Below are 14,303 nucleotides of genomic sequence, written 5' to 3' on the forward strand. Positions count from 1 at the left end.
CAGAAATTTGACTAAATGTAAGTGTGTGAGTCTGTGTGCGCATGTGATTTTGTCTTTCTGTGTGTGTCTTTATGTGTGTGTACGTGTTACTGTGTCTTTGTGTGTGTGTGTGTGTGTGTCTTTGCGTTCAAATGTGCGTGTGCGCGTGTGTGCATTAGAGCCCACCACTTTACATCTTTGTTCACCATCTGTGGCAGTTTTTTTTTTGTCTAATTCTATAAAAAATACTCTTTGTGGCAGTTATACCTTTGTGTGTGCGTGTGAATGAGCATGTATTTTTGCATTTGTGCTAGTACCAGGCCTTCTTTTCAGTGTTGAAATTTTCAGATTTATACTGGATAGATTTTTTGCATTTCCCATTCATTTTGAATTTGGGTCATTTTGACCCCCAAGGGCCTCTTTTGTAAAAATTGTTTTTACATATCTTCAGAACGGCCGAATCAAGCCAAGTTTTTAATATTAATAGTGACAGATAATCTAGAAAAATCAAAAAATGTATTTCACTGAGATGAAGAAAAGTGGCTTGGGGTCATTTTGACCCCAAGGGACTTATAAGGGTTAAAGTTAGCCAAATGAAGTCCTTAGCAAAACATATTACTAATAAATAAATAAACCAATAAGAATGAGGAAAATTACAGTGCACAGTGATGTATAAATCAATAGATAGCCTACAGGTAGTGTGTCGGACATTATTTGTTCTTAAAAAAACACAAGAAGCAAAACTATTTTGTAGTCATCTATATTAATATTCTCTATTTATATGTGTTTTACAGATCTTTGATTGTGCACATGAAACACAAGAAATATGAGACTTTCAAGAGGACACATTAGACACATAATGACTGGGGTATGAAGTTGATGATCATAATGTAAGGCATTGTTGAATACAGTATGTCTGGGCTAGTCTGGGCTGGATCAGGTGAATAGAGACTCTTGGGTAATTATGTGATCACAGTGGGAGCAGAGCGGCCGGTCTTCTCTTGTAGCTGAGAGATCCTCAAGGCAATGTCCACCAGAGGAGCAAGCATGACCTGTTGAACAGCAGAGAGACTATTTATAATCTCAGATTAAATAATAATGCCCCTAACAAAAAGAGATAAATACAATAAAGACACTGAGCTTAAAGGTATAGATATTTTGATAAATGAAGGTAAGCACACCACAAGATTGTAACCATTAGGAAAAACAAATACGGTGCTTACCATAATATATCAAAATATCTTTATCATTTATCACAATACTTCCATAATATTTGTTTTTCTATTATGAAAGTCAAAGGGTTACAATCGGTAGGTTCGGAACAACATGAGGATGAGAAAACGATGACAGAATTTTTTTTGGGTTGAACTATCCCTTTAAATAAAAACCTATATCTAAACTTCGATTTTTTTCTATAGCAACTCAAGCCTTAAAACTCAGATGAAAGGGTTTGCTGGAACTAAAAGGTCACCTTAGCTTAATTTCGAGCATCTCTGAGCTTGATTCTTTAGGACAGGGTGATCGGATATAATTAAGAAAATAAAACCATCAACCATATGTGCTGGGTTGAGCAATGCCATAATCTATTACTACTCCAGCTACATCTGCTTTATCATTTAAAGTCTTTTTAAAAAAATCAGATGAAGAAATGTATTCATGAAAGTGAACTTTTAGACAGGGAATGTTGTGTAATTTAAAGGCCACATCCACATGAAGCCAGTGTTTCCCATATCCAATTGATTTTTAATCCGATCTTTTTTCCCTCTGTAAACACAGAGTCATCTCAAGAAATGTGTAAGGTGTGAATAAATGCCTTAAGGGGCGTGTCAAAGTGAGGACGCTTGTGTCATTGCAACAAGTTACCTTTCAGCTCTTTGACACGGGGGTTAAAATACAGATTAACATTGACGACAAGAAATGTCTGCAAACTGGAATCTGCGTTTAAAGAAATATAAGATTCAGGCTCCCAAAACGTCGGATCCGTCTGGACAAAACGCTGATTCAATAAAAAAAATGTGTACGTATACAGCTAAACCATGTGGACAGGATCTAAATCTGCGTGTTTCAAACCTGAGTCCAGGGACCCATATGGGGCCTCCAGGAGGTTCTAGAGGTCCCAGAAAATTTCAGAAAAAAAAAATCAAATTTTAATATCATATTTTGGGGTCCTTGGCATCATAAAGTGTGAAAACCCCCGATCGAAGTCACCAACGAAGGACCGAATGCTTTACCTGTGGGTCCTGGTAGATTTTCTGTGGGTCTTTCTCGTAGCTGTCAATGTAAAGCCTGATAGTTGCCCCGGCGCTGCCTGTCCCGCTGAGTCGGAAGATGATACGTGAGCCATCGGTGAAGATGATCCTCAAACCCTAAACAACAGGAAGACAAGACACAGGGTTGATGAGCAAAACCGGGCTTTCAAAAGAACGCCTGTTTCGAATATCAATCCATTTACAATTGTTTGAGGTTGACAAATAATCTTTTGTTATTGTTAGGGGTTGAGACATGACATATTAGAAAACCTGAAATATAGTGCACAAGTGATATAGGCTACATTTATGGTACTTTTTGTACCCTGAGTTTACAGGCATCCATGTTCATTGTAAAGAAGAGAGCAATGCAAACATTCTTGTAAGCTTGTCATATGGCTATATGGTTTTTAAAGGATTAGTCCATTTTCTAAAAAAAAATCCAGATAATTTACTCACCACCATGTCATCCAAAATGTTGATGTCTTTCTTTGTTCAGTCGAGAAAAAATTATGTTTTTTGAGGAAAACATTCCAGGATTTTTGTCATTTTAATGGACTTTAATGGACACTAACACTTAACAGTTTTTTTTAACGGAGTTTCAAAGGACTCTAAACGATCCCAAACAAGGCATAAGGGTCTTATCTAACGAAATAATTGTCATTTTTTACAAGAAAAATAAAAAATATGCACTTTTAAACCACAACTTCTCGTCTATCTTCGGTCCTGTGATGCGCCAGCGAGACCTCACGCAATACGTTATCACGTCAAGAGGTCACGGATGACATGCGAAACTACGCCCCAGTGTTTACAAGTGTGCAGAAAGAGGACCGTTCCGACGTTGTTGTATATTGAATGATACTAATTAATGTCTTTGTGTCAGTTTATTGTTTAAAATGGTCCACAAATGTGTGTTTCATATATGTAACACGTGACCTTTCTACGTCACTACGCAATTACTTGAGGTTGCGCTGGCGCTTCACCGGACCGGAGATATACGAGAAGTTGTGGTTTAAAAGTGCATATTTTTTTATTTTTCTTGTCAAAAATGACAATCGTTTCGCTAGATAAGACCCTTAGTCCTGTTTTGGGATCGTTTAGAGTCCTTTGAAACTCTTTTGAAAAATCTTTGAAAAATCCTGGAATGTTTTCCTCAAAAAACATAATTTCTTCTCAACTGAACAAAGAAAGACATCAACATTTTGGATGACATGGTGGTGAGTACTTATCTGAATTTTTTTTGGACTAATCCTTTAAATGAAGGGAGGGTGAGTAACAGAGAATTTTGGAGCGAGCTATCAAAAAAATAAATAAAAAATACAAAAGCTACTAAAAACTAAATGAAGAGAAGGCAAGTAATTGTTTACTGTCAGCAGATGGTTAGGAATTTCCAAATAATGGCAGTGAGATTTATGACCAATTGCTTAAAAACCTTGAACTAGACAGTGTGGTAATAACAGATATGGACCATATACTATAGATTTGACCGGATTGTTTAGTCATGAGTGTCTTTAACTACTGTGTACTCGCATAAAAATGATTACAAAATGTAACGACTGTGTACATACATGATGTTACATTGTAATTACATTTAAGTATCTGCATGTATTAACATGCAGTGTGGGAACACGATCCCTAACCCTAAACCCAATCCTAAGCCCAAAACCTACCCTGAACAACATGCATGTACACTACGTAAGTATAATGTATCAAATATTTTTTACACAGTAGCTAAAGACACCTAATAAAAATTTGGTCCATGTCTTCTGTATAGTAGCTTCTGTATTTCGTTCCAAAAGAATTTCAAAACGTATTATTTATATTTCCAGTTTGTTGTCTGTGGTGGTCCTTCCTCAAACCCTGTCCTTTTGAGACACTGCCATCAACTGGATCCGTGTATTCAAAGTTATCGGCCTTGTCCACTTGATATGTTTTATCCCCAGAGGAGAACTTCTGTCCTACAAAGGCTTTATCAAACATGGTCTTCTCTAAGACTTCAATCATCTTATTTGCAGCGTCAGACTCTACCTCCTCATAGTCATATCTGAAAGAGAGAATTGGTACAAATCAAGTTAAATAAAATTTGTAATACTTTGCCCAATACAGTTGGAGAACATCACCAGGGGTCTCATTTATAAAGCTTGCGTACGCACAAAAGAGGTCTGGAAACGTGCGTACAGCAGTTCCCACGCAAAGGTTGTGATCTATAAAACATCGATAGCAGAATGGGCTTGCATTGTGGGATCTGAGGATGATTCATGTACGCACACTTGCCGGTGATCTGTTATTTATAAAGGGAAAATTGCTTTGTTTTTAATAAGTCTTAATATTTTCTGTGCGGTCAAAGACTTTTAGTAAGGATCCTATATATACACAGTTTTACAAATGAGACCCCAGGTCCTCATTACAGACTGACCAACAGAGGGCAGTAAAGCTACATTATGCGGTTCAAAATATCTTGTGAAAAAGTTTCTACCAAACTTCTGCCAGTGGTCTTTCATGATGTCCTCGACACTCTGTTTGCGAGAAGCCAGTATTGAGAGCCAAGCGAGCACCGCCCAAAGCCCATCTTTCTCACGGATATGATCAGAACCTAAATAAAAACATAACTTTTTAGACATACCCTAACCTTCAAAATTTTATGTTTTTACCAGAGACAACTTTTGTTAGCTAGACAAAAAACACTTGAATGATGCATCTATTTCAAATTGTTTTACTGTGCATTAACAATAAACTTATAAATCTGGCTATGCATGTTTTAAAGGAGGAAAGCTCTAAAGAGAAGGTGTGATCTTTTCCCACATTATACTTTTTAAAGCAAGCATCATTGCTTACCTCTACAACTGCCTAGCCTTGCATTAAAAGCTACCGTAAGTCTCATTTTTAGAAAAACTTCGACTAGTAGTATCAAGGCTACTCACCAGTACCAAAGCTTTCTTCACCACAGAGGGATAACTTGCCAGCATCCATCAAGTTACCAAAGAACTTCCAGCCTGTGGGTGTTTCATAAAGCGTCATCTTCAAAGCTTTAGCCACATTGTACAAAACAAATTATATATCAGAATACTCAAATCTGTTTAATTTTCCATTCAATTTAAGTACAATTCTATAGACCTTTTGCGTGTTTGCAAACAGAGATGACGTTTTTTGTGGGCGGAGCCCAACTGATGGCAGAAAGTGAATGCTTCTCAATAGCTGTGTGAAGTGTTTTAGCGTAAAACTGTGATTTTTAAGGATCCGGTGTTCTGTAGAAGTCTGTTTCCCCTATATTTCTCTTAAGTGTAATGTTTCTTATAACGTTTTCACCAAGTTACGTTTATTTTTTAAATAAATTAAAAGTTTAAATGGCTTGGCTACTAAATGTGTGCATGTATGTAATGTATATGTATTGTTCTTTATTGGTAAATCAATTATTTTTACAGTATGAATCGCTGACGTACTTATAAGAGCAATACTATCATGTATTCTGTATAATATCATTTATTAAATATTTCATCATTTCCTGTTTTCAATTTCTTCCTTATATTTACGTGTTTGTTCTAAAACTATTATGTTTACATACAAATTAATTTGTATAGGCCTGTTTATATATTATTAACACTTTACATCGTGTGTGTGTGTGTGTGTGTGTGCGCTATGTTTATATATTTATAAGTAAACATCATAATTTAGAACAAGCAGGAAGAAGACATAGGCTAAGATATAAGGTAAAAAGACGTAATAGAAAACGAAAAAATACGAAAACTTTAATAAATAGTAATATTATTGATATTATGAACTAATTCAAATCTTTAATCTTTCTAAATAAATTATAAACGTAACGTGATAAAACGCTATAAGAAACACATAGAGGCATCAGACTTCGACAGAACACCGGATATCTTCTCTAATTATTTTCTATTCTAATTATTAAAAGATTTTCAGATTATTTCATCACTCCAGTCTGTCTGGTTGAGGGCTTTTATTGCAACCATAAACACCTACGTTTATCTTCAAATGGTGTCTTCGACGACGGTATACTATAAAAATGAAGGTCATCTAGTTTGGCATTCCTATTCTGACACTCAACAGCACAACAAAACATTTTCTAGTGAGTTATATTGTTTGTTTCACTCGTGTCTCATTCATTTCCACTGTTTTTCTGCCACCACATGCGCGCGTGACATAACTGTGACGTCGACTCGCAAAAGGTCTATAGCGGGTTTTACAATTTAGCATTGTTGCAAAGCAGCTCTATTAGTAAAGTCAGTTGGCACAATGATACAACAAAAATTATGAAAATATATAGAATACATGGTTTTATTGACTTTTCCCAGAAGTTTTACAATAGCGATACTAACTGTACAAAAAATTGTCTGTAGGTTTGTCATCGGTCAATTATATTCATAATAAATGATAAGCAAGTATGTGTATCAAATTTTCCATAATATGTATATAAGCAATATAAAATATTGTAATTAGTTTCTAAATAGAAAAATGAAACTAAAATAAATTAAATATATGAAATAAGGGGTTTCTTAGATTTTTTAAGTAATTTAAGGCTAACATTCGCTAAAACAGTATATTTAAAAGTATAAACAGAGACCTTTGTTTCAGTACCCCAGGCAACTGTGTTTGGGTCAATGACGTGACGTGAATTATTTTGTGTCCGTATGGTTCAAGTAAATGTAAAAGGGTTAAAATTTCAAAATAAATTTGCAGATTACTCGCATACATTCTCTTTTTTCATTTTGAAAGAATAGTTGGGGTATAATTGCCAAAATGTCAATGTGGTGTAACCGGTCTGTGTCAATTGGTGTAACTAGTATTTTTTTAATGAAAATATAAATATATTCATAAAAAATGTGGAATAAAATATAATCATCTAGTTTAGTGTAAAACATTTTTTTTTTTGATGATGATTACGCTTACATACTTTCAAGGTGGATAAAATATTTAACATTTCTTATTCTTTTGCGCAATTGGCAGTTACACCATTTGACATTTTCAGGTCCATTCAGTCTTAACTTTTATAAATATGGTGCAAATGTAATTTTTTTATTGCATAGAATTAACATAAATACACTATGTGCATTGAAATAAACCTGATGTGTGCTTTTAAAACAAGCTTTTTAAAAGATTTTTGAATTTCTCATCTTGCCAAACCGTTTTTGTCACTGAGTAAAATGTAAATGCGTATGCTAAATAAATGAAAGTTATGTAGAAAATGGAAACGGGTCAAAGCAACTCAAAGGTACATTTTATGAGTATGTTTTTCCTTGGGAATTGATCCCATGACTTTAATGCTCCTAATGCCATGCTTTATAACTGAGCTGCATTAACACTTGCTTTCACCGGTGTTTTAACAGATGCTTTATCTAAAGCAACATACAAGAGAACCTCAGAATTAATTTTAAAGCCAAGTATAACTTACTTGTCCAGAGCCCCACTAGTGGGCATACTGCGGGCCAGACCCTTTACGCCAGTCTTCTTGAAATAAGGGATGCATGTAATATTGGCACCAATGACTGCCACAGAGTCTGAGGGGTTAACAAAAAATCCATGCTTACCCAAAACCATGTTACGATCCTGCAAATAGAAGAGCAAAGAAAGAAATACAGTATAATGAGATACTTCTTATATGAATTTGTAGGAAATTGACATGCTATATTGTAAATTTACACATATATTTAAACAATACACTTGTTTTAAATGGGATATTTCACAAGACTGTTTTAAGATGTAAAATAAATCTTTGGTGTCCGATGAGTGCATATGTAAAGTTTTAGCTCAAAATACCCCACAGATAATTTCTTATAACATGTTAAAATTGCCACTTTGTAGGTGTGAGCAAAAATGTTTTTGGGTGTGTCCTTTAAAATGCAAATGAGTTGATATCTGCACTAAATGGGAGTGCCGTGGTCGGACATTATAAATGATATCACAAGGGGAGCCAAATTTCAATTACCTATTTTTTCACATGCTTGCAGAGAATGGTTTACCAAAACAAAGGTACTGTTTAGTTCTTTTTCACATTTTCTTGGAATGCAATCTAACATAATTGCTTATTTACATTTATCCACAAAGTTCCTGTGGCTTAAATGATAGAGCATTGTGTTAACAGCAAAATGTCATGGTTTCAACCCTAAAGGAATACACATACTGATAACGTATAACTTGAATGCACTGTAAGTTGCTTTTGATAAAGGTGCACATTACAATTTGTACGTATTTTAAGAGGTGGTTCATTTATTTAAATTCTTACAATATCATTTGTATGATTTTTTTACGCCATTGACACTGGGTTTAGGGTTAGGTTTAGTGCTGCCTCACGATTAGTCGCGACTAATCGTTTGCAGAATAAAAGTTTTTGTTTACATAATAAATGTGTGTGTACTGTGTAAAATAATTATGTTTATATAAACACACACACATAAATGTAAATTTTAAGAAAAATATATATTTATATAATAAATATTTATATTTATATATAATATAGATTATATATAAATATAAACATGTATATACACATGCAAATGTTTCTTAATTATATACATACATGTGTGTATGTGTATTTATACATAATTATTATACACAATACACCCACATATATTATGTAAACATAAACTTTTATTCTGCAAACGATTAGTCGCGACTAATCGTGAGGCAGCACTAGTTAGGTTTCATTAAAGGTGCAATGTGTAACTTTTAGAAGGATCTTTTGACAGAAATGCAATATAATATACATAACCATATTAATAATGGTGTATAAAGACCTTACATAATGAACTGTATTGTTTATATTACCTTAAAATACGCAGTTTTTATCTATATACATTGCGTGTCTCCTTACATTGAAGTCGCCGTCATGTTTCTACAGTTGTCCTAAATTGACAAACTAAACGTTTCGCCTCGAAGTCTTCTAACTGTACGTTCACACCACCGCCAACGAGAGTGTCAAAAAACGCTCTGGCTGTCCTGCCAACGACGCTATAGAAAAAAGTGTAGTGGGCGCTCTGATGCCCGAAAGGTATTCTCTGGAATCCTCTCAAGCGGTGGTGAACGTTTCCGTTTTCATATTGATTTCCGACGAACAGCGTCATAGCTCATTATCATAAAGTTGAGCTGATTTCAACTCACACGGTCCACGACACCCCTCAGCTCGCCGCCGGTGGTGGTGTGAACGCACAGTCAGATGACGCCATGGTTGTCCTGTGGCAGCTAACGCAGCTTCTCATTGCATTTTGAAATTGAGGTTGGTTCCCAATTTCACCACTAGATGCTACTAAAAAAAACATACTGTACCTTTAATGCTTTTAACAATTCACTTTATACAAACACGAATTAGCCCCCTTGTAAAATACACCCAAATTTCTTTGCAAATCAGGTTGGTCTGACGTATGCATTTAAAAATTTGGTAGACACTTTAATCCAAAGCACCTTACAGACGTTTTAAGATTTTTTTGGTTTGTCTTTGATTTTAAAGTCATTAGGACTTACACCATCACCGTCGAATGCTGCACCAAAGTCATATTCGCCTCCCTTCATATTATTGACCAGATCAGCAGCATAAGTTAAGTTAGGATCAGGATGGTGTCCCCCAAAGTCTTCAGAGGGGACGCAGTTAACAGCAGAGTTAGCAGGGGAACCCAGCTCTTCACACACAATCTTCTTTATATATGGACCAACCACTAGTAAATAAAAAGCACAATGCAGTCTTTATTTCAAACAACATACCAAAGACATGATGGGGCGGTTTCCCAGACAGGGATTATCTTAAAACAGGACTAGGCCTCAGTTTAATCAAATATAACTAACAAACAAGCTTTACTATAAACATTACTTGTGTGCATTTTGATGCAAAATTAAGGGCACTGATGTATTTTAAGATGTGTCAGTGCAGGTTGTTTTCAGTTTGAACAGCTCTTACATTTATTTTAGTCTAGGACTAGTGTAATCCCTGTCCGGGAAACTGCCCCGATATGATATAAGATTAAGCAGCTACAACCATATACATACCATTATAACAGATTTATGTTATATTTTTATATTAATAACAAACTGTCTTTAAACTTCTAACGTAAAATAAAATGTTGATAATGACATATGGAATTATTTATACTCTATACACCAGCGAATACAAAATTAATCGTTTTTAGTGATCCGGAATGTTTAGCTAACAAGACTGGATCTCTAAACTGCCCAAAACTGATAAATTGTTTTGTTATACTTTGATCCTCACCTCCGTGCATTGCATCCAGTCGTACATTGATGTGATTGGGTCCTGAAAGTAACTCCTTCAAAGCAGCAAAATCAAAGATCTCTCTTAGCATCTCTGCATATGATTCCACTGAGTCCACAATTTCCACTGCGAAAAGACACAAGACAACAGTGCAGACACTAAACCAAATTCTGAATAGAAAAGTGACTGCATAAATGTAAAATTATCCAACATATGGTACCGGTAAAGGGCTTGAACGTGTCCACCTCAAAGGTTTGTTTCCCAATGGCTGAGAGGTCCACCTTGAGCTCAGGGCAGATGTGGTACTCCTGGAGGCTTTTGCTGATCTGAAAGATCTTGTCTGTGATGCCCTCTGGTGCAGGACCTGAGTGAGACATGTCAGGCAAACCGAATTACTGTCTTGTACGGCTGTATGAGATGATGGATGATCATACATGGTTTTAACATAAAATATATACATCACCATTCAGACATGCTATTTACTGATCCCAAGTGTAAATCTCTAACCTCCACTAGATATGTTAAACTTGATGCCAAAGTCTCCATTAGGGCCACCCGGGTTGTGACTTGCGGTCAGGATGATCCCCCCGACGGCTTTGATCTTACGAATCACACAGGATACAGCGGGCGTTGACATAATTCCATTGTGACCAATGACCAGCTTGCCAATCTGTCAGATTATAAACAAGAGAAACCCCAGATCAACTCACCGGAAAAATCTGCATAAAAACAATGCCCTACCTGGGTCCCAATCACCCTAATGCATATAAGATGTGTGTTCTGCCCTTGCTATGCAGTTGCATTTACATGACCTCAACTCTATTGATGTGTCCTTCTGCATGATGCACACATGCAAAGGCCTGTTACACAACGCGTTTAAATGAAACAGGAGGACATAGTACATCTAAAGAATACAGTGAATATTAATTTATAAATGGAGCTATTTAATTAAAAGATTTAAACACTGTTTTTCTAAATAGCCCTGAGCGTGCAGAAGAACGTGACTACAGGCACGCCTCCTGCGCATCATGACGTATGTTCGACTTTATGCAGCGCTGCGCAGCCCGACGGCATATGACATCAAATACCGCGAGAGCGAATTGAAAGCATAGCTATTAAAGTATTCTCGCGCTACGAAGATGTCAAACGTAGTGCCGCGTGACATCAAGGTAAACCTCTCACTTTGACATAACTCGGTTTTGTAAAGTTGTTTTTTTACTTCGTATATTAAACTAGACGATGACACGCTGTTATGTTATGACGCCGCCACCACGCAGCAGCTCTCGCTCTTGGCAGCTCGTGAAATGTCAAAGGTGTCTCTAAACAACCTCGCCAAGAAAGCTCACAGACTTCATTTGCATGGGAATAAACTATTTTACTACAAACTATGTTATCCTCCGGCAAATATACAACAATGTTGTTTGTCGACATAATTTCTTATTTAAAAATAATTTAAAAGTATGCAATATGAAAGCCATTGAAGTGAATTTCCGGTTTATTGCATGTTCAATGCATTTCAACAGTTAACTAACAGCATCTTTTCAATGTCAAAGCAACCACTGCTATTTTGTAATGAATCTGAATGTCATGACAAGACAGACCCACCCCCTTCCATTCAACTATTGCAATAGGTGATGAAATATACATAGACATAGCATTAAGTTACCCCATTAGCTGCCGCAATTTGGACGATCAACTGAATAGCGTCCTTCATAAAGAATCGTCCATCTCCTCCTACTACCAGTGTGCCCTCTTGCCTGTGCGCAGGGTCAATGGTTGAGATAATGCTCTGGATGAAATTTTCCGCATAATGCTGGTTCTGCTGAAACACGGTCACCCTCTTTCTCAACCCGCTGGTTCCGGGCTTCTGATCGGTGTACGGTTTGGTCTTGATCACTGTAATTTTCACCATGGTGCAGCAGCGGTGTATTTCTGTCACTATCCGGGTGCCCAGTCTGATGTGTGTTGTTCACCACGTAGCCTCTCTGCTAACACACTGGCCGTTTACTGCTCAGACACGCCCACGTTTAAAGGGAAAGGGGCGCTATATGTGTTCAACTTCATGCGGCGCGGCAAAAACCGACAGGAGCATGACGTAAAGGTACCGCGAGAGCGATGCGAGACAAGTCTAATTTCGAATCGCTCTCGCGGTACTTTGACGTCATCCGCCTGTCAGTTCTTGGAGCGCCGCATGACGTCGAACAAGCCTGTCACTACTCATTTTCTATAGAAGTGGACGAGGACCTGATAGTGCCGTTCAAAGAATGAAAAGAAATGGATATTAAAGTACTTTAAACACTTTCAAGTTCTCCAACATTTAAACAAAGTTGTGTGGAATACTTTATGGTGCTTTTTGTCCTTTTAGTGACCTAGGAGACCCACCCAGTCCTTATCCACATGTATGCAGTAAGCAAATTGGCCATTCTGAAAATTATACGTTGACATTTCATGGACAAATTAAATAAAATTATAGCCACCAAATTTATCAAATAAACAATACTTATTCATTGGACAGATTGATTGATCATGCATGCATTACCAATATTGATGTTCCAGTTAGTAGTCCTAAATAAATGAGATATTTTGAGTATTCCAACACCCATTGTTTTAGATTTTAAAGGGATGTTTTACCCAAAAATAAAAATTATGTCATCACTTACTCACTTTTATGTTGTTACAAACCTGCATACATTTCTTTGTTTTGATAAACACAAAGGAAGATATTCTGAGGAATGTTTGTAACCAAACATAGGCCCCACTGACTTCCATAGTATTATTTTTTCCTACCAATGGGGCCTCTGATTTGGTTTAGTTACAAACATTCCTCAAAATATCTTCCTTCGCGTTTATCAGAACAAAGAAATTTCTACAGGTTTGTAACAACATGAGAGCGAGAAAAGTATGACGGAAGTTTCATTTTTGGGTGAACTATCCCTTTAATAAGCACCTAACATTCCCCTACAACAATATTAGAGCCCCTCTCAGTTAGAGCTTTGTTTGTCTATTGCATCAAGCTTTACCCAGGCTTCATTTAAAACAGAACAAAGTTTACCATGATGCAAGGTTTGCATGTTATCATGATGTTGCAGTTTTCTTTCAAAAATATAGGTTAAAAGCCAAGATAACGCAGTTGGGTTTAATGATGTAAACGAAAACGATGTCAAATTTTAAGTTATTTAGATAAAAAAATATCTACTGTAAGTTGCAGTATATACATCTTGAAAAATACAGCTCAAAGCGAAGTGAACCCTTTTAAAGTTGGTGAGCTAGATGACGAGAAAATGGCGGCAGTGTAAATACAGTACGTCTCACATGTCAGGTGGCCTTTAGTGTCTTGTTCTAAAGTTACAGTAGTGAAAGTCAAAGGGCAAAATAATTGACCAAAAGGTATATAAATAGAATCTCAAACCTACATGGTGCAAAAGGGCAAGGGCGAATAACAGAACTGGAGTATGCCCACAGGCTCATTAACTGGGAAGTGCTATGCAATGTATAGGTGTATTTAAAATGTTTTTTGAGTTGCAACAAGACACTGACTGAAATGCAAACATTGTTGAACCCTGTACCTGAGGGCCATGTTCGTTTGAATGGGCATGATGCCTCTGCATCCACCTCACAGGTGTGGCATATCAAGATGCTGACTAGACAGCATGATTATTGCACAGGTATGCCTTAGGCTGGCCACAATAAAAGGGTTATTTGTAAAAATTTGCATTTCAAACACAAAACAAAACATAATTTTGGTTTAATAAACAAAACATTTATCATTATTTATTTATATATTCTTAAAGATGCCATTCCAGCATCTATGGCTGTATTCATGGTGTGAACCGGTTAATCTATAGACCCCTTCACGG

At 36.3% G+C, this 14,303-nt stretch overlaps 1 protein-coding gene across 1 annotated transcript; it reads right to left on the reverse strand.

Annotated features, from left to right (window-relative positions):
- Positions 1 to 723: 723 nt before the first annotated feature.
- Positions 724 to 12,467, reverse strand: pgm1 (phosphoglucomutase 1). The gene is made up of 11 exons (XM_073870227.1): positions 12,113 to 12,467; positions 10,954 to 11,116; positions 10,667 to 10,810; positions 10,447 to 10,572; positions 9,705 to 9,895; positions 7,639 to 7,793; positions 5,147 to 5,262; positions 4,679 to 4,818; positions 4,076 to 4,265; positions 2,211 to 2,335; positions 724 to 1,031 (listed from the first exon to the last, which is right to left on the reverse strand). Exons 1-11 carry the CDS (start codon positions 12,356 to 12,358, stop codon positions 942 to 944), a joined length of 1,686 nt encoding a protein of 561 aa, XP_073726328.1. The 5' UTR covers positions 12,359 to 12,467; the 3' UTR covers positions 724 to 941.
- Between the last annotated feature and the right edge of the window lie 1,836 nt (positions 12,468 to 14,303).

Source organism: Misgurnus anguillicaudatus, chromosome 8 (assembly GCF_027580225.2).
Source record: "Misgurnus anguillicaudatus chromosome 8, ASM2758022v2, whole genome shotgun sequence".
Classification (NCBI taxonomy): Eukaryota; Metazoa; Chordata; class Actinopteri; order Cypriniformes; family Cobitidae; genus Misgurnus; species Misgurnus anguillicaudatus.